This window comes from Corvus hawaiiensis, chromosome 4, assembly GCF_020740725.1.
Source record: "Corvus hawaiiensis isolate bCorHaw1 chromosome 4, bCorHaw1.pri.cur, whole genome shotgun sequence".
Classification (NCBI taxonomy): Eukaryota; Metazoa; Chordata; class Aves; order Passeriformes; family Corvidae; genus Corvus; species Corvus hawaiiensis.
In genome coordinates, this window is record NC_063216.1 from 60,229,805 (window position 1) to 60,249,181 (window position 19,377).

At 37.9% G+C, this 19,377-nt stretch overlaps 1 protein-coding gene across 2 annotated transcripts in view; it reads right to left on the reverse strand.

Annotated features, from left to right (window-relative positions):
• The window catches only part of MOV10L1 (Mov10 like RISC complex RNA helicase 1), a 34,386-nt gene that overhangs the window by 12,776 nt on the left and 2,233 nt on the right, over positions 1-19,377 (reverse strand). The window contains exons 2-14 of one of the 2 annotated variants that reach the window (XM_048302649.1): positions 17,258-17,439; positions 14,051-14,207; positions 13,543-13,655; positions 12,554-12,744; positions 10,348-10,488; positions 9,220-9,461; positions 8,891-9,086; positions 6,186-6,380; positions 3,955-4,069; positions 2,330-2,507; positions 1,658-1,728; positions 1,189-1,280; positions 412-470 (exon numbers count right to left, since the gene is read on the reverse strand). In XM_048302649.1, coding sequence (XP_048158606.1) covers positions 412-470; positions 1,189-1,280; positions 1,658-1,728; positions 2,330-2,507; positions 3,955-4,069; positions 6,186-6,380; positions 8,891-9,086; positions 9,220-9,461; positions 10,348-10,488; positions 12,554-12,744; positions 13,543-13,655; positions 14,051-14,207; positions 17,258-17,439 — 1,932 coding nt within the window. The remainder of the gene's footprint in view (positions 1-411; positions 471-1,188; positions 1,281-1,657; positions 1,729-2,329; positions 2,508-3,954; positions 4,070-6,185; positions 6,381-8,890; positions 9,087-9,219; positions 9,462-10,347; positions 10,489-12,553; positions 12,745-13,542; positions 13,656-14,050; positions 14,208-17,257; positions 17,440-19,377) is intronic. The other variant, XM_048302650.1, reaches the window with a different exon arrangement.

Consider the following 19,377-nt stretch of genomic DNA (forward strand, 5'->3'; position numbering starts at 1 on the left):
CCTGCATGAAGGTCATATGCATCATTCAACTCAACCACAGAACAAAAAAATCAGTGTTTTTTAACAAATTTTGAGATAACACAAAACATGGCCATTTCACTGGCTATTATTATAGCAGTATGTACGAGTCCTACATTTCTTGTTGGCTCTAACAGTTCACAAAGTTTGCTTCCACCCACCCTGCCTGTGATGGCCAACAGATGAAATAATTTGGACAAAACCTTCACTACATTCAGCATTTTTTTTTCTTAAAAACCAAACGAAAAAGCCCCCAACAACACATGGAAAACTCCTGTAAGAACAAATTACAATGCATTCTTCTCAGTATGCCCTGATGTGAAAGCAATAAAACCCACAAGACTCTGCACACAGAAACTCCTCTAGACAACTTAATAGTCAAATGAAGTGTACCTTTTTCACCCAGGTAGAGAGCTTGCTGAATGGCCAACTGGCATCGCCTGCTAGGAATCCTGTAACCACAACACAGATTTGTAGATTAAAGTAAAAGCTTACATTTTCATATACTATGACAGCACACACCTATGAGGTATCTGGTACTTTTTACTATGCATAAAAAAAAAAGTTTTATATAAAATGCGTATTTAAAAAAAAAAACACCTATTGAGAAATATGCTGCAGAAGTATAAACATCTTTGCTATGGATAATATTGATACACATATTCTCTAGCTTTTCAGTGATACAAAGATGGCCTGGTGTTCAACACTTTCAATGAACTTCTTTACAAGGCTGAATTTACAGAGAAGATTATGTAACTTCAAACAGATAACAACATCCCATGAATAAAACAAAAGCATAAAAGAATGGGTGATTATCACCAGCTATTTTTTTGTCCTGCATAGTCTTGCAACCATATTGTTACATTTTTTAAAAAAGAAAAACTAAGAAAAATACCTACGAACACCTCACCTCATTCCCCCTCATTTCACTGTCTGACATCAGTGTGACTATCTAGAAATGATTAAGATAATAGCTCTTTGTACACTTGTACAGTTACAGAGAAGGACATACTTAAAATCTTGCCAATTTTTTCACTTATTTTCCTCAACACAATTTTGCCATCATATTCACTGTTAAAAGACTGTAACTACCAAAATAAATGATCATATTTTAAAAGTCACTTTACTAGAGGAATCATTAAACGCAGCTTTGGAAGCTTATAAAAACACCTGCAATGAACAAATTCCACATCCATGGGTTCCAAGTTGTAAGTCTGTTCAAAGTCTGCATTAACCTTAAGTGTAACATCTTCCTCACATATCTGTTACAAAGATAAAAAAAAAGTCAGGATAATCATGAAGATTTAGTACTTTAAACATAAAGAAGTACCTCTGAAAGCACTGAACCCCCCATCAACACCAAAAAGTACATCTAGGTTTACCTACTGTCAACATATTACAAATCTAGATTATGTTAAAAGTGCTTTCAGAGCAGGCAAAGATTATAATCTCAAAAGAATAGGGAAGGCAGAGTCTTCAAAAATACAATAAAAATACAAAATCACCATTCAAAATATAGATAAATAAACTTAGCTTCTCCGAAGTCAGGTTAAACTAGTCTGTGACTCCATGAATTACAAGCTTCTCTTATAAAACCTGTGGACCACAGTATTTTCAAGAGGAGAGATACTTTGCTTACCTCAGAAACATAAGCGATGTACTCTATGATATGCTCCGAGTAGATCTGACTTTTCAGTATCACCTTATCACCTAATTGTAAAAAAAGTTAAAAGGCAAAATACTGTTACAAGGAACAGCAACATTTTTACTGCAGCATGTAATTTCTTTTTCTCTTCTGCATGTTTAAATTAGGAATTTGAAGAGGCTAACTTCAGCAAAGTTGCTGTATCCATCAGTACTGTTCTGAAATGCCATATGTAGTTGTATATTACATTTTAAAAGACATCTAGTATTGATGCCATCAGACAACACCTCCTGAAAACGCTATCTTGTTTATTATATTACTTGAAATTCTGAATTTAATTTTAGCTGCTTTCACAGCTTTTTGCTTTTTAAGCTATTGCTACACTGCAGTTTATTGTTGCTGAAAACCTCACTGATTTACATTGTAAAAGAAAAATCCTATAGTGTTGAAACATTTGTAAGAACAGACACGTGCAACGCTGCTTCAGATAGCAGCACCTTTAAGACTGAGACACTGTGTTCCTGTGTCCCCAATCACCTAAATGAGTAACTTTATGCTCAAATATGTGAAAGACTTCTTTAAACAAATGAATAAACAACAGAGTTTGCATTGGAGTGAAAATACAGATCAACATGCTATTTGATTTTATCTCATGTTCATTCCTACCTGGAACCAGGCGAGGTCTGCCCTCTTCTACTCCTGGCACTTCCAGCACTAATAAGTTCCCATTCCTTTTTAAAATAACCCCACTCATGTAGTAATCTTTTAAATCCATTTCTGCTTGGATCTCTTCAAGCCATAAAAGAGTAGAAAAGTTTGCTTTATAATTATCTAGGTTAAGACGCTGAAAAACAAAACAGTATACATTATTGTTGTACACTAAGATATGGAACCCACTATTGCTAATGTTATACAAAACACCTCTTAAGATAGACTGCACAGCAACTGGGTTGCCAAATAAAATACCTAAGTACATGCATCCATACACTAGATAGTATTTTAAACTCCCTTAATAGTCAAAGCAAAATTAGTACAGTCCTTGGAGCTCAAATACAATAGCCACTCAGCTAAAGAGTTAACCAAGTCTCTCCCTACTACAGTGGCAGTTTCAACATCTGAATTCAGGGGCACTCTACAAACTGAGTTCTATGCTCAGTTTATTCCCAGAAAGCGTAAAATCTAAATACATGGACAGAGACAGCTGAAAAGAGAGAGCTATGTCAGTCTTGGCCTTGGCTGATGATTATAAAATTTATGGCAAGCTGAAATAACCTGAATTTTCTCACTCAGAGCTTAATGAATCTCACTGCAGAGGTATTCTCCAACAGTACAACGTCCTATCTAAACAATGATAGCACAGAATGCTTTTTACTTGGTATCTTCTCATTCAAATACAAGGCCAATAAGCAGCACCTTCTGATGCAGACATTTAAGTCACCAGTACCAGCCAGAACTTAAGGTGTGGTTAAAAAGAAGTAGCCATTAATAGCAGGCCTTCAGTGTAAAATTATTTTAAACACTACAGATCTTCTTTCAGAGAGAGGATCACTAACCTATTAGCTTAATGCTGGGACCTCAGGTTTAATGTGAGCTGTTCAGTCAGCAGACAACATAGCCTCTTAAAAAAGTGTCAGCTCCAGTTTATAAGTACTTAAAAATTTACCATTAAAAAAATAGAAAAAAAAAAAAAAGTGAGTTGCAGCAATGTTCTACCAGAAATCAGGGCAAAGTTTTGGAAAAGCAATCATTGTAATATTCTTGTTAAGACTTTATAGCTTTTTTGGGGGTGTTTTGTACGTATTCTGAAACTGCTATACTTGTGGAAGAATTTGAACATGCTGTAGTGAATTAAAGCTGAAGATGCTTAAGAAAACAACTTTGAACAACCAGAAAAGAATCCTCTGTTACTGCAGTAATTTAAGAAATTGTGCTTTCATTTTCTATGAAATAACTGTTCTGACACCTCAAAAAACCCTTTCCAGTGATGCCTAAGAAGCGAGAATACAGAGAAATCTTTGTTCAGCTTCTCTGATGTCCCCCCCACATAAACAGAAGTTATACTTCTACTCTCTTTTCACATTTATGCTTTTGTGGTTTTGTAAGCTTGGATTCTGTAACATACTGAAAACCATGGAATTTATGGGATCCAGATTGAAGTCTAAGTCTACCCAACAACAGAGTTATGTCATCTTCTCTTACACTAGGGACTACACATTTTTTTAAGTTAAGGAAGCTTAAAAAAAGCACCATGTAAGAAAATACTTTTTTTTATAAAAGCTACACTTACATACCTCTGCTAGGAGGGGCTGAAAGGTCAGTATGTCCAAGTGCTGTTCTACACATTTTCTTAACTCATCCGGTATGGTATAATGTGGGAGAAAGTTTGAACACCACCATCTCTTATTTCTAAAATGAAAATGTATGACATATCATTTAGCTTTCTCAAGTAATGTATGTGAAAAACAGCTAATTAGCATGCCACATCACCAAGATTATAAAGCCAAAACACACACACATAACAGACTAATGACTCCTTCAAAGGGACAACTGAGAAGTTTGTTACACTGGGAAAAAAGAGATCCTCTACAAAAATGCTACTCGACACTGCAGGGAAAAAATTCATGTGGCCAAAGCTCAATTGAAGGTGAAGCTGTCCAGCATTGAGGGAGACAATAAAAAGGTTTTAAAAATGTGCCAGTAGCCAAAAGCACCACAGAAACAACATCAGCCCATTACAGGATGAGGATGGTCACCTCACACACAGGGACACAGACAAGGCACAGATGTTTAATGCTTTCTTTGCCTCCATCTTCAACAGCAATGAGGGACTAAGGGGGTGCCAGTTCCCTCACCTGGAGGACCATGACTGTGAGAATGATGAACTCCAAGTTGAACCTGAACTTCTGCAGGATTTGCTGCTCCTGCTGGATCCCTATAAGTCTATGGGGCCTGATGGTGTTCATCGAAGTACTCAAAGAGCTGGCTGATGTCACAAGACAGTAAAGCTTTTCATACTGTCTCTCAGAGCACCCTTCAGGACAAAATATCTAGCCCACAGCTGGATAAATACATCATGTGATGAGTGGGCAACGGCTCATAGGTTGGGCACAAAGGGTTACAGTGAAGGGGGTAACATCTGACTGGTGACCTGTCACTAGTGGGGTTATGCAGGGCTCCATCTCAGGGCCAGTTTTCTTCAACATCTCCTCAAATGATTTGGATGCAGGATTTGAAGGTATACGGAGTAAGTTTGCCAATGATACTAAATTGGGAGGACCTGCTGACTCCTTCAAATGCAGAGAGGTACTGAAGAGAGACCTACACAAATTAGAAAGATGGACAACCACCAACTGTATGTATGACACTGAACAAAGACAAGTGCCAGATTCTGCACCTGGTCCACCTGGATGTATGGAGAGACTGGGGGACAAGACACTGAAAAGCAGCACTGCAGAAAGGGACCTGGGGGTCCTGGTGGATGGCAAGTTGAACATGAGTCAGCAGTGCCCTGGCAGCCAGGAGGGCCAAGTGTGTCCCGGCGTGCATCAGGCACAGCATTGCCAGCTGGGCAAGGGAAGGGACTGTCCCACCACGAGGATGGTGAATGGCATAGAGGAGATGCCTTATGAGGAACTGCTGACTCACTTGCTCTTTTCAGCCTGGAGGAGACTGAGGGGAGACCTCACTGCAGTTGCAACTTCCTTGTGAGGGGAAGAGGAGGGACAGGCACCGATCCAGTGACCAGCGCACAGGACCTCAGGAAATGGCATGAAGCTGTGTCAGGAGAGGTCGAAGTTGGATATTAGGAACATATTCTTCACCCAGAGTGTGGCTAAGCACTGGAACAGGGAAGTCGTCACAGCCCCAAACCTGAGAGAATTCAAGAAGTGTTTGGACAAAGCTCTCAAGCACATGGTGTGACTCTTGGGGTGGTTCTGTGCAGGGCCAGGAGCTGGACTTGATGATCCCTATGGGTCCCTTTCAGCTCAGGCTATTGTATAATAAGTGTTATTCATACAGATCATTTGAAAACACTGTTTCTGCTTTTTCAGATTAGGTATATTTTTATAACTAAGCAAATACTGTAATTAAAATGGAAGCTTATTTGCAAAACTAAAGTTTTGAATGAAAGATAGGAGACATTAGCCAGATGTAGACATTAAAGTCGTGTAAACAATTAAGAAGCTTATTTCAGAAATCTATTTTCAGTTTCCTGTTTTTTTCTTAATAACACAGTTGTTACTAAGTAGATAACTAAGCAACAGTGTTTCATCTTGTTTATTACCACATTACACATTAGAGATCCTGTTCGAAAAATCTACAAAGAAATCACAGTTAATTACTTAAACAACCTCTTCTATCAGCAATGTTCACGACCATCTTGTTTACTATATATATATATATATTTTAACATGTACAGATTCTCCCAGTTTCATATCTTCTTTCTCAGCATTACAGAACAGATATAGCAACACCAAACAGAGCAGGGTTAGGTGTTATTTTTTGCTCTAAGTGACAGTACCTTCTGTGTTTAGGGCCAGCCACTGTTGTCTTCCTTGGCTGACAATCTGGAGTAATTTTAGGCTTTCTTGGAGAAAAAGGTTGTACAGGTGCTATAAGTAATTCTTCTTGATTTGTTACAGTGGCTTCAATATAGCGGCCAACAGTAAAATCAGGAAAGCCAAGCAACAGAAGCTCTTTACTGTGTCCCTGAATCCTTCAAGTAAACAGAAGTTATCTTCTTAAAACCAACATGTTCACACTTCATTTTCCCTGGCCATGAGATAGATTCTCATTTCAGTTACATATGAGAATTGCTAATTTAGGGTAATCCCTCACACTTTACTCCCCACCTCAAGTTCAATCCAGGTATTATAAATAATTGAAAAACCCAACCAACCAATCAACCAAAAAGACCCAACCCAAAACCACAGCAAAAATGTCAACCCTACAATTTCATCAAAAAAAGAGCAGGATTCCTCCACTCAACATACTAGGGTACAGAATTAATACTTCTCTCACAAGGAACATCTTGGAATTACTGCTACTGAAAAAGATGAGCCAGACAGCTCCATCAGATGAACCTGATGCAAATCGTTTCCCTGTCTGCAGCAACAGCTTTGCAGCACCTTGCGAAAGGCTACCCAGAAATGAATCCTAACTAAAAACACTTGGAGAAAGTAAGAAAAACCCTTTAATTCTGAAAAACTTACTTTATTTCTACAAGTGTTGCTCGGGGAGTGACAAACGGGAAGAAATCAGGAGGGAAAGGTTTCTTCAGAGTGTTTCTAAGAAACTTAAGCACAACTACAGTGCAATTCTCTAACTACATGGTCTAACACTGCTTCCATGTGTCTGAAACAAATGTATCCCAGAAGGACTCCAGCTTACCTTCTCTTTCGCAGGAGAGCCACTTCTTAAACTTCTGCCAACTAACACTACCTGCTCAGGTTAAAACTATAGCCTGGTTTTCTCTGTTATAAAAACTCAAACCAGACACTGAAGTGTCCAAATTTATGGTCTAAGTTTGCAGCCTCTACGGTCTCTTAAGTGGACAGCAAACACTTGTTAAGTTCATGCTGTAGCCTTCCATGGAGTTTTGTGTGGATTACTCTCTATTATTAGAGTATTCTAAGACTTTATACTTTATGGCTTTTACAGATTTACAGTGAAATATAAATTGTTCTTTCTACATGTCTATCTCCATTAAGGCAAGCCAGGCCCGAGCTCTTCCAAACTAGAGCTAAATCATCCTCCTAAGAAATTTTCTATCCCTTGCTTCGCTATTTAAAATGATAAGAGAAGTAGTGTGAATACTATTGCAGCATTACTTTGATGAATGAAACCTGGTTTTCCTCTGTCCAATTTTTTACTTTACCATCCTAGGAATCAATGGCAGTGGAACACAAAGTCTGCAGAGCTACAGCTGGAAATAAGTGAAAAGTACACAAATGTAAGCTTTGCTGCATAAGGTTCCTACCCCTACATGAATGAAAGCGCTCCCACAAAGGCACCTTCCATTCTTAACTAAATTAATAAAATATTTTGTACAGCAGAGTATTTTTTGTTTCTGAAGGGTTTTCTAAGACTTGCAAACTACTTCCTCTGTGAATTACATCTTCAGTGAAGAAAGCTTTTTCTTTGTTATTTCAGCATACATAACTTTAATCTCCTATCACAAAAAAGGAAAACTTGAAATCAGGGCATGTAGCAATACAAGATACTAAAGACTAGAAGAAACCTATCAGACGTAACACAGCAATTCCCAGGAAATCTGCATTAGCTCTAGTGCTCATGGAACAATGGATATCCTGCAAAGAATATATCCATCTGTAGGCATTATCTTCACCTCACCGTGTCATTTTAGAGATGTTACCTACTCCAACTAATATTGTTTCATTAACTACTACCATTTTCTTTCAATAAATATTCAGGATCAAGCACTAAAATGCTAACTACTTTCAAAGTCTAACATAGTTTTCCAGATAATCTGCTGATATGTATTGGCTTACTTTACACTACACCATGTACTGGTTTTGACTGGGGTAGAGTTATTTTCTGCATAGCTAGTAGCTATGAAGTATGTTAGTATGGGGTTCTGTTTTGGGTCTGTGCTGAAAAAAGTCTTGATAACACAGGGATGTTTTTATTGTGTTGAAAAGGGCTAACACAGAGTCAAGGCTTTTTCCCCTTCTTATATTGCCCCACCAGCGAGGAGGCTGAGGGTGCACATGGAGTTGGAAGGGGACACAGCTGGGACAGCTGACACCAACTGACCCAAGGGATATTCCACATCATAGGGCATCATGCTCAGTATATAAAGCTGGGGAAAGGAAGAAGGGAGGACATTCTGAGTGATGGCACTTTTCTTCTAAAGTCACCATCATGTGTGACAGAGCCCTGCTGTCCTGGGGATGGCCGAACACCTGCCTACCCATGGAAAGTGGTAAATAAATTCCTTGTTTTATTTTCCTTGTGTATGAGGCTTTTGCTTTACCTTTTAAACTTTATCTCAACCTATGAGTTTTCTCACTTTTACTCTTCCCATTGTCTCCACCGTTCTGCTGGAAGGAGTGAGCGAGCAGCTGAATGGGGATTAGTTGCCAGCTGGGGTTAAAGCACAACATGCCAAGAAGAGAACTATGCCCAGAATGAGGGAACTGTTAAGTCTATTTTCATTACTTGTTGCCATTGTGTTAGTTAGAAATAATGGACAGAAATACTTACACAGCTGTGCATATAATCACTACGAATATTTTTTCACCTGGCGGTATCACAATTTCTGCAGTAATATTGCTGTGCTTAATTGGTTGCTCCACATCATCTTTTTGCTCACTTTCTCCATTTTGTAGATTTTCATCTTTCACCCAGGAAATGTTTTCTTTTGTCCTTGATAAATTTGTATCTTGAAAATTAATTCCTTCTGTAGTAAACACATAACAATAGATTTTGTTATCACAATTTCTATTGCTAACATAGGCAAGTCTTCTCCAACAAACCTAATGGTCTTCTGAGGAGCTAACATTCAGCACTCAAATGTTATCATTTCACTGTACCTGGAATGACTGCACTCTTCATAATGGATGTATGGTTCAATGACTCATATGTTGTTCCTCCACTGTTGTTAAATGAATTAATTTCAGCTTTTGAGAGGTTTTCTTGATTTTTTGGAACAGATAGCAGACATGGTTCTGGACTGTTTTCACCTTTTTGAGGAATCTCAACACTGAACTGCTTGTCTTTCACCCATCCAGCTAATCTGCAGCTGATTAAGGACTGTGGTACACTCCCTTTATTCCTAGAAGTAGTTATGTGATTAGTTGCATAATTAAGTTCATGGCAAATGTTCTTATTTGATTTCTACCTGAAGTCAAATAAAATTGTCTGTAGCACGTTAGCTCACCCTGATTTCATAACTGCTATCAGAAAGAAATCGCACTGCTGCTTCTAACTCATGATGACAAGTACCTCTGCTTTATGTTAATATTCCTAGGTCACATCAACTACCATATAAAGCATATACAAATACTGTGTTTAATAAAAACCAATGGGAGCTTAAAATTCATCTTCAGGTAACTAACTCTAAGGAAAGAACATAGAAGAACAAATAATGGGTATTCACGTGTGTATTCATTTAAGCCTTTATACCCAGATGTAAAAAAGAAAGCACCAAAAAAAAAAAAGAAGAACAAAAAAAAAAAAGAAAAACCCACCAAAACAAAAACCTCCCAAGGATACACCAACATAGTTCTTCAGCATCAAAGTTTACAAAAAAAAAAACCCAGGAAAAAAAAAAATCTGGTCTGCTTTTAATACATGAATATGCACCAGTTATCTTGTTCTAAGATTTTGAAGATGGCAGACTATCTGCAGTTTAAATTAAACACACAAGTAATCTATTTTACTTCAATCCTCGTTCTAAGAAGGATTTTACTAGGATTGAAAAGAGATACAGGATTGGGGAGTCTCAAAGCACTATCTGCAGGATAAATGCTCAATATCAAAAAGGCTATCCTACAGACATTAAATTCAGCATGAAATTCTTTAATTCCATAATATCTGGAGGTTAACTGAAGATCACAAACCACAAGGCTCCAGTAGAAAAGGCTTCTGTATGTAAGACAGGCGAACAGACTGCGAAGTGATGGAAATAAAGAAATCTTCAAACAATCAGAAAGGCTTACTCTATCCAAACGATCATTCGTTTAGATTCCCCCTGCTTCAGAGTTCCAAAGTTAGTCATTCTTGATACTTTCAACTCTCCTTTGTCTCTCATTAAGTCTTCATAAGCTTCATCCATATTACCTCCATTAGAGTGAGACTGTCTGTAAAAATAATTTTAGGTAGCAAATTTTAAACACTAATAGAGACTCAGCAAGTATCTTTAATTTAGCACAGGTTTAAGAAACACTATACCAAGGCATAGTCACAATATTTAGAAAGAAGCAGGTGAGACAGTTCATTTTGTTCATTTATTAGATGACAATTAGATTAACTTTACTAATTTAAGCAGCAACAAGTCTTTTGTCAGTAGCACAATAAACCAGCATAAAACTTTGGATGCAAGACTAAAATGATTGAGAAGTTAACTAATCCCTGATGAAGAGCTGAATCAAATGGTGAGTGAAGTCATTATGGCTCTCTTTGGGGGCTGAACAAAGACACAACAAAGACCAGCTCCTTAGCAGGAGTCATGATTAGCACTGCAGCTAAGAGATAAAATGACTAGACTGGAAGTGTTTCAACCTATGCACTTGTGTCTTCTGCTTACTGTTCCAATCTGAAATCAGCAAGCTGAAGACAAAATTAAAAAACAGCTGGAAACCAAAAAGTGCCCTTAAAAACTTTTATCACGTACAACTGATGAAAAATGCCTATGAAACCAGGCACATGCTCTTTCCTGTCAGAAACACTGAGCACAGGTCTAACATCTTGGTGTCTTCTACCTGTAGAAACAATTTTTTACATGGTTTCTATTCTGTAATTAAGAAACTATTCATTTAGATAAAGTGGCATGGAAATAAATTAGAAATATTTTAATAATATCACTAATATGTACACACCCTTAGTATTCCCAAGTTATCTGACATACTGAAGTAGAAAGTGAGTGCAGCTGCTTTTCATTAGCTACATCAATTTACTAGCCAAGCCCACTAGGTGTCTCCCACTGCAGCTTAAGCTGCAGTTTTCGATATGGTAGGATGTACACTCAACCTGAGAAATCAACCCGAAAGTCTACTTTTGTAATTTGGCTTTAGTAATAAATTTATGTATAAAATCCATCACTAAAAATAGGTGCAACTGAACAAAATATGTGAACAGTTTGTACTGTTTTGCAAAATGATGTATGCATTTCAAGTTTCATCTAGGTACAATTTATTGTATCTGTTATCTCTAGAGAAAACAGCTTATTCCATTCTTTATAGATCCTTTGAAGACTTACATACTGCCTTGGCTAAATTTCCTAGAGAACTCCCAAAGACTATGTTTAAAAAATATCAGAATGTCCTTTTGCTCTCCCCTTTGGACTTTCCAATTGATTGACAATTTATTTTTGGCCTGCAGAATTAGACTGTCTAATCCTGCCAAGACCTCAGCATGGAAAGTGATAGATTTTACAGGTAATAGATCTATTTATTTAGGTGATATTTGTGTGTTTCACAGGACAGACACTTAAACTCGCACGTCATATTCCAGATCTTTGCTGAGGTCTGACTAGTTGCCTATTTTACCTTTGTGTATTTGATTATTTCACTAAGTTTTGCTTCTTCTCCATACTGAACACCATCTACATTTTCCAACCTCTTCTGCAGTCTGTTCAGATCCTCCTCACACCACATATAACACCTAAAGTGCCTGCAGAACCTCTCAGTTCAGTACCTGCAAGCTCAATGAATCTCTCATTATTTAGATTATGAAACCTTTCCTTTTAGGACAGATACCTGAACCATCACTGTAACTTAAGCAAAAATCAAATAAAGAAACATGAATTTTATATGAGTTTTGCTGAGAATTGTTTTCAAACAGTAAAGTCTCTTCTGAATTGTGCTCCTCTAGTAGGAACACATGCACTTGGCATTTTTCTAATATGCATGCCAAACTCCTTTCCTGCCTAGCAATATCCCTCATGCTCCTAGTAGCTCTGCTGCTACCAGTTTTGGTTCTCTAGTAAGCACTCATGTCCCCACCTACTGGAAGAAGAAAAAAAAAAAAACAACCAACAAAAAGAGCCAAATCATATCATGTTCTGGTTTTTCCAATGGTCTATTATGCCTTCTAGTCAACTAGGGAAATACTCAGAGTATTTCTTGCTTAACAGATGCAATGAAATGTAAGCTGTATGTAAGCACTATGTCTCTAACAGTTATAAAGAGAACAAAACAATGTTACCCATCCTGGCTGACTGGCACCAAGCAGAGAGCTCTCCAAATGTAACAGGACTGACTGCTCTCCACCACAATCGTGTTCACTAGATCATGCTTATGAGGTGAGTAACCATCAGGAAGTCTCAGTGAATCCAAAGTGAAAAATATACTGTCATCTACTGTCCCAGTTCTTCCACAGATGCTGGAAATGCGAACCTGTAATAGTTTGTATTCACTGTTACTTGATAGTATCTTCTTAAGCTAACAGACGTACCAACATTGCCTATTTTTTTTCCCCTGAAACAGCCCTTCTACCATTAATAAAAAGGCATTCTGAAATTACAGTTATTCACAGGAGGTAAACATAGAGCTCTAACCCAGAATCCCTGTGCTTGTCTTCAGATTTAGAAGTGTAAAGAAACACAAGTACTTCAGACAGGCATTAAGTTTCACTGAAGTGCATACTACAAAATGTGCACTTGACTTAATCATGACTCTTGTAACATATCAACTTATCTAATTTATACTTCCATACTAGCAGTAACGAGAAGAATTTTTTTCCTATGCTTGACATGCAAATATTCAATACATACAGTTAAGACAAAGACAATAAACCATAAACCTAGTATAGCCTATGCATTACTAGAGTGAACAAATACTTTCAATTAAAATAAAAAAAAGGCATAATGGTGGTTTTTAAGCCAAAACACTTGAATAAATGAAGCATTATAAATTCCCCAGTCATGACACATCCTCATTATAACCAACAGTAAGCATACAAATCAGCAATTCATAATAGGTAAGTTACTCTTCCTGTTCAACCCAAAATGTGTATACATTTTCAAAATGCCTTATTATTTTAGAAACATCCTCTAAATGGATGAATTGATACATTTTATCTTTTAATTAAAGATGTGTTATAGAAGATCTGCCAATATTTGTAAACTGAAACCAACTGGAAACCTCACTTCACCCAAGATTCCTCTTGCCAAAAACAATGTGCAGAACATTTACCTTGTTTACTTGTTTATACCTCAAAGGCCTTACAGCAACTGCTTCACTCTTCCATGTTTTAGAGTTAATATAATATTTTGCTTGCACCCAGTCACCCTCACAAGGTTTGAAATCTATACAAAACAGAGCATTTCTCAAGGTTAATTACTATTGATAACATATACAATACTCCTCTACAGAACTAGTGTAAGTTAAATATAAGCCAGAACAATGCTTTATTCAGGCCCACCGAGTCCAAAGTTCTTTTTGCAGACCTTCGCCTTGCTGGTTATGACAAACTACGTAGGAGATGCTAGTGGAAAAATACACTTGCTTACATGTAACTTATGCTTAAATGCAGGTCATGCTCAGTGAGAACCAACAGGCAGCTTTCCTCATCCATGTCTGCCTGTTTCACTGCATACTCCATCAGAACTTATTTGAGATGACAATGGCAACTTTATCAGAAGATATTTCTATTGTATACACACAAATATTAAGAAAGAGGAAACAAGAAGTCCCTACACACCTTCCCAGACATCTTGCATTGCAAAGTAAGTATTCTGATTAATATAGCCACCATCCACAGAGAGAGAGGTAATACTGCCAATTAACGTTTTCTTATTTAGTTCAGAGGTGTCACAAGTAGGACTGAAATCTTCTTGTGTATTCCGGATGGTGTCTACCTATTAATAAAATAAAAACCCCAACATTTAAACAGCTGATACTTAGAATGAAACATATATTGCTACAATAAATATACAGAATTTCAACTGCTTATGGAGGCAAAGCTTCTTATTAGAGAATTACTTACTGTAGCTGTGACTTTGTACACAAAAACAATGAATAACAAACAGTTACTTCCCTTTTAAAGGGTGCTGACAACTCTACACACTGCAGTGCTGACAACTACTATAATTACATGCTGATTTTTCAAATCTTTCTCACACACTCCTCTCTTTAGGTCTGCTTCAGAATTTTCTTCATATTAACAAGAGGACCATCCCCAGCAGTGTGACTACACACAGCTGGAACTAGAAAAATGACTCTTTCAGAAAGCAAAAAACATGTTTTCAAGGTGGTATTTATAAACACTACATGTATTTCAAACTGACTCTCTGCCATTTTTTAATTATTTGATTAAGAAAAGCCCTAGAGCTACTTCTTACAGACTCTTCATATCACCACCTCACATGTAAGTTACTGAAGTCTGATCCAATCTGAAGTATACTATCATACTAATTTTTATATGATTTTGTTGAACATAACGCTTACCATTTACAATAGTAATAAATAGCCTGTGTCTACCGATACTTCAGAGTTTTGCAAACACTACAGTTCACGATATAAAGCTATTTATTTTTTAGTCCATACTGTTTTACTTCATTAAAAGAACTATTATTACATAATATTCCTTTTGATGACAATGACAAGAAAACTTACTGAAAAAAAAAAAAATCTATGTTTTGTTCTAGTCGTATCTTCACATTCACCGAGAAGATCTGAGAATATCAAACTTTCTCCTAAGTAATTTTTATGGCTTCATAGGGATAGAACATGAGTAAGCAAACTGTTCCTCAGAAGACTAGTAAATTTACATTTCATGTAAATTACACATGGAGTTATACTTGAAAGTAATTTGTAGACCTAATGAAATATTTTTAAGACATGAAAACACCTTAAAACTCCCAACATACATTTTCTTTTGATACTTGTCAATTTTTCCTTACCAATAAAACTGTAAAGTTCTTTCTCATACTTGATCAAAATGGCCTTCCTACTACCTCTGGTAGCAGCCTGGTTTTAAAGCTTGCTACAGAACCTATAATCATTTCATGCAAAGTTTAATTAGGACTTGACCTCAAATAAACTGAAATCCAGACTTTCGAGCCAGGATCTTTCCAAAACACATGGCCAGAACCTCCAAAGAGCAGCTGAAACAGTACATTGAGCAGAGAGCCATCCAAGGCTGACCACACTCTTTCTTAAAGCAAGTAACATAACCACACTGACAGCACCAAAGTTTAAACTGCACCTTCCAGATTCTCCCCCCAACTGCAGTGTCCAGGCTGCAGAGCTTGCACTCATCTCTGCAATTAGAGGAGTACCTTCTAGATCACTTAAAAAACAAAGTTAAGTGGTAGTATCTCAGTTATCTGGAAGGAGATAGTACTGGTATCCAAGCATCATTTTGTATAGTATTTAATAATTATGCTTGTCAGGAAGCTAAATTTTCTCCTCTAACTATGGGTTTAAAAGGGACTTAGTTCTCCACCATCCAAGACAACTATTATTCAAATACTGTTGTCTCTTCTTATCAAATGTTCAGAGTATCTCAAGTTTGTGCCTCTATATGGAAAGTAACACAATACATCACAAAGTACAGAACAGTTTAGGGGTTTTTGTTATGTTCTTAGAACAGACTTTGATGAAATGAGCTTTTTCTTCTTGCTTATTGTATTAAGACTGCCCTTGGACTTTGACTTTCTACAGAGTACAGTCAGCTCTTGACATAAACTTGTCTCTAAGCTTTTCACCCAGCCACCAACTTACACTGCCAACAGTCTAAGATGCCTGCAGGATTATGGCTCACGAACTGGAATAAGATAAATCATCATGCTTTTGAAAAGAAGTACTTTTGAAAATTGCCATTATCTAGAACATACAGCAAAACATGCCACAGCTGCTAAAATATTCTAGTTGCTTTGTAGATCCATATGCAGTTTCTCAGTTACCAGGTTTACATATTTTGGAGCAATGACAGTATTTCATCAGTATGGTGAAAGCTGTCAGTCAGAAGAAAAACAAGGAAGAAAAAGTAAGATTTACACTACTCCATTTTCTGACTGTGAGTACTATTTTACCAAATAGCATTGTAATTGCTTGTTGGACAAACAATACTTAGTTTTTATGCAAGAAAGTAATTTAAATTTAAAAAGGAGAAACAGAAGCAAATAAGAAGAGACATAAGGTTATCTTACAAGACACTAGGTTTTTGATAGCACTAGAGCTGGTAATACTTTAGAAACAAGTCTTCCCATTTACTTTCCTCCTACGTTTAATTTTGGATTGCAGAATAAAACTGTCTCCCCACTAAATCTTTCTTTGGTTTTATTTAATCAGTGAAACTACATTTGGTTTCAACATGAAATGGATTCGCTAAGAAAAACTCCCGTCAAAATTTGTGACAAGATATAATCAAGGTTGAAATAGGTTTGCAAATGAAATGTCAAGCAAGAAAGGTAGCAAAAGCTCCATTTTTATAGTTGTCTATAACATTAACTTGCCAATTTTTACAACAAGAAGTTTTGAAATTTCTGTTCTTATTCACAAGAACATAAATTACTTCAGTGCAAAAAGAGCAAACTTTGCACAAGATCAAACTGCTTTGATCTTCTTATCCATTCATATAACAGTAACATAAAATTGACTGTGAAACTCGGAAAACTTGTACAGATCTGGAGTAGCTATGACTAAAATTCTGATGCAACTATCTCAACTAATAGCTTCTTATTCACTACATCTACACGTGTATTCAGAGAATCAGTATTACACATAATTTGAAAGGAGATGGAATAAAACAACCCAGAAAATCCAGCTTATTCCCACTAGGTGAAGGGCTTGCGATTTCTCCTATTTTGTAGAATTTGTGAGGCTAAAACTATAGCAACTTCCAAAACAAAGCCTCAAGGTGCTTATGGAAAAAGTGAGAGTGCTATTTATCTTCACCTCTTACCTTGACAGCCTTCAGGCCACCTGATGTTATATCCTCTTCCACAGTGGCAATGACTTCTTGTCCAACAGCCAGCAGCATGTTTTTTGTAACATCCTTCGTGAAGACTATCATGTCATCTATCATCCCATAATCATGGCAAAGTCTTGTCACTACTCCTTGTATCCTTTTCAATTCCTTATCACCTGCATCAAAAGGAAAAGTGTTCACAAACTCAAATCACTTGTTTATAGAACTATGCAAAAAGTTATGAATGCTACTAAAAGGGACATCCATTCCATCAAAAAGCCAAATGGAAATAGCAACAGTTGCCAACTAATTATTTTCACAATTAAGACTTGAAGTCTTATTGCCATTTATGGTTTCAACCAATTAATAAAGCTAGTTAAATACAAACTACATTTTAAAACCAACATGCTCTAAGCTCCATTTAAAAAAAAAAATCACAGAATATGTCACACTGAAAGAGACCCATAACGATCATGGAGTCCAACTCCCTGCTCCTCACAGGACTACCTAAAACTAAGCAATATGATTCAGTGCATCATCCAGACGCCCCTTGAACTCTGAGAGGCTTGGTGTCTTCCCTGGGAAGCCTGTTCCAGTGACTGACCACCCTCCCAATGGAGAACAGCCTTTTCCTACTGTACAGTTTGAATCTCCCCTGATGCAGCTTCCTTCCACTTCCTTGTGTCCTATCACTGGTCCTCAGGGAGAGATCAGCACCATCTCCCACACCCAAGGTGTTGACTGTGATGAGGTCACACTTCAGTCTTCTTTTCTCCAAGCTGAACAAGCCGAGTGACCTCAGCTGCTTCTCCTAAGTCACAGCCTCAAGACCTTTCACCATCTTGGTTGGCCTCTACTAGACCTACCATAATGGTTTGATGTAGCTCTTACATTGATGCATCTGAAATTGCACACAGGACTTGAGGTGAGGCTGCCCTAGTGCAGAGCAGAGTGGGACAATCCCCTCCCTCACCCAGCCAACGATGCTGTGCCTGAGGACAGGACACAGTTGGCCCTCCTGGCTGCCAGGGCACTGCTGACTCATATTCAACTTGCCATTGACCCAAACTCCCTGATCTCATTCTACACAGGTGCTGTCCAGCCTCTGTACCCATCTTTTTTTTCCATTCAGGTTGAAAAGGATCTTTAAGATCAGGAAATCCAACTGTAAATCTAACATTAACAAGTCCACTACTAAACCTTGTCCCTAAGAGCAACATCTACACAGCTTTTCAAGAATCTTCAGGGATGTTGACTCAATCACTTCCCTGGGCAGCCTGTTCCAATGCTTAACAACCCTTTCCATGAAGAAATAGTTTCTAATATCCAGTATAAAACTCCCCTTCTGCAACTTGAGGCCATTTCCCCTCATCCTATCCCTTGTTTCTTGGGAGATGAGACTGACCCCCACCTCACTACAACCTCCTTTCAGGCAGTTGTGGAGAGCAGTAAGGTCTCCCCTGAGCCTCTTTTTCTTCACACTGAACAACCCCAGCTCTCTCAGTCACTCCTCAACAGGTGCTCCAGACCTTTCACCAGCTTTGTTGCCCTTCTTCGGACACTTTGATGCTCCAGCACCTCAATGTCTTTCTTGTAGTGAGGGGACCAGAATTCAACACAGGATTTGACGTGCAGCCTCCTCAGTGCTGCATACAGGAGGACAATCACTGCCCTGGTCCTGCTGGCCACACTATTTCTGATCCAGGCCAGGATGCCATTGGCCTCCTTGGGCCACCCGGGCACACGCTGACTCATATTCAGCCACTGTTGACCAGCATTCCAGGTCTTTTTCTGCTGGGCCTCTTTCCAGCCACTCTGCCCCAAGCCTTTAGCTCTGCATGGGGTTGTGACCCAAATACAGGACTCATCACGTGAACTTGTTGAACCTCATGCCCGTGGCCCATTGATCCAGCCTGTCCAGAGCCCTCTGCTGACCCTTCCTACCCTCAAACAGATCAACACTCCCACCCAACTTGGGATCATCTGCAAACTAACTGAGGGTGTCTTTGATCCCTTCATCCCTTCAGATCACTGGTAAAGATAATAGTCACAGCATTTTCCTCATCCACTAAGTGGGTCACCTCCTAGGAGGAGATGAGGTTGCTTGATGTGTT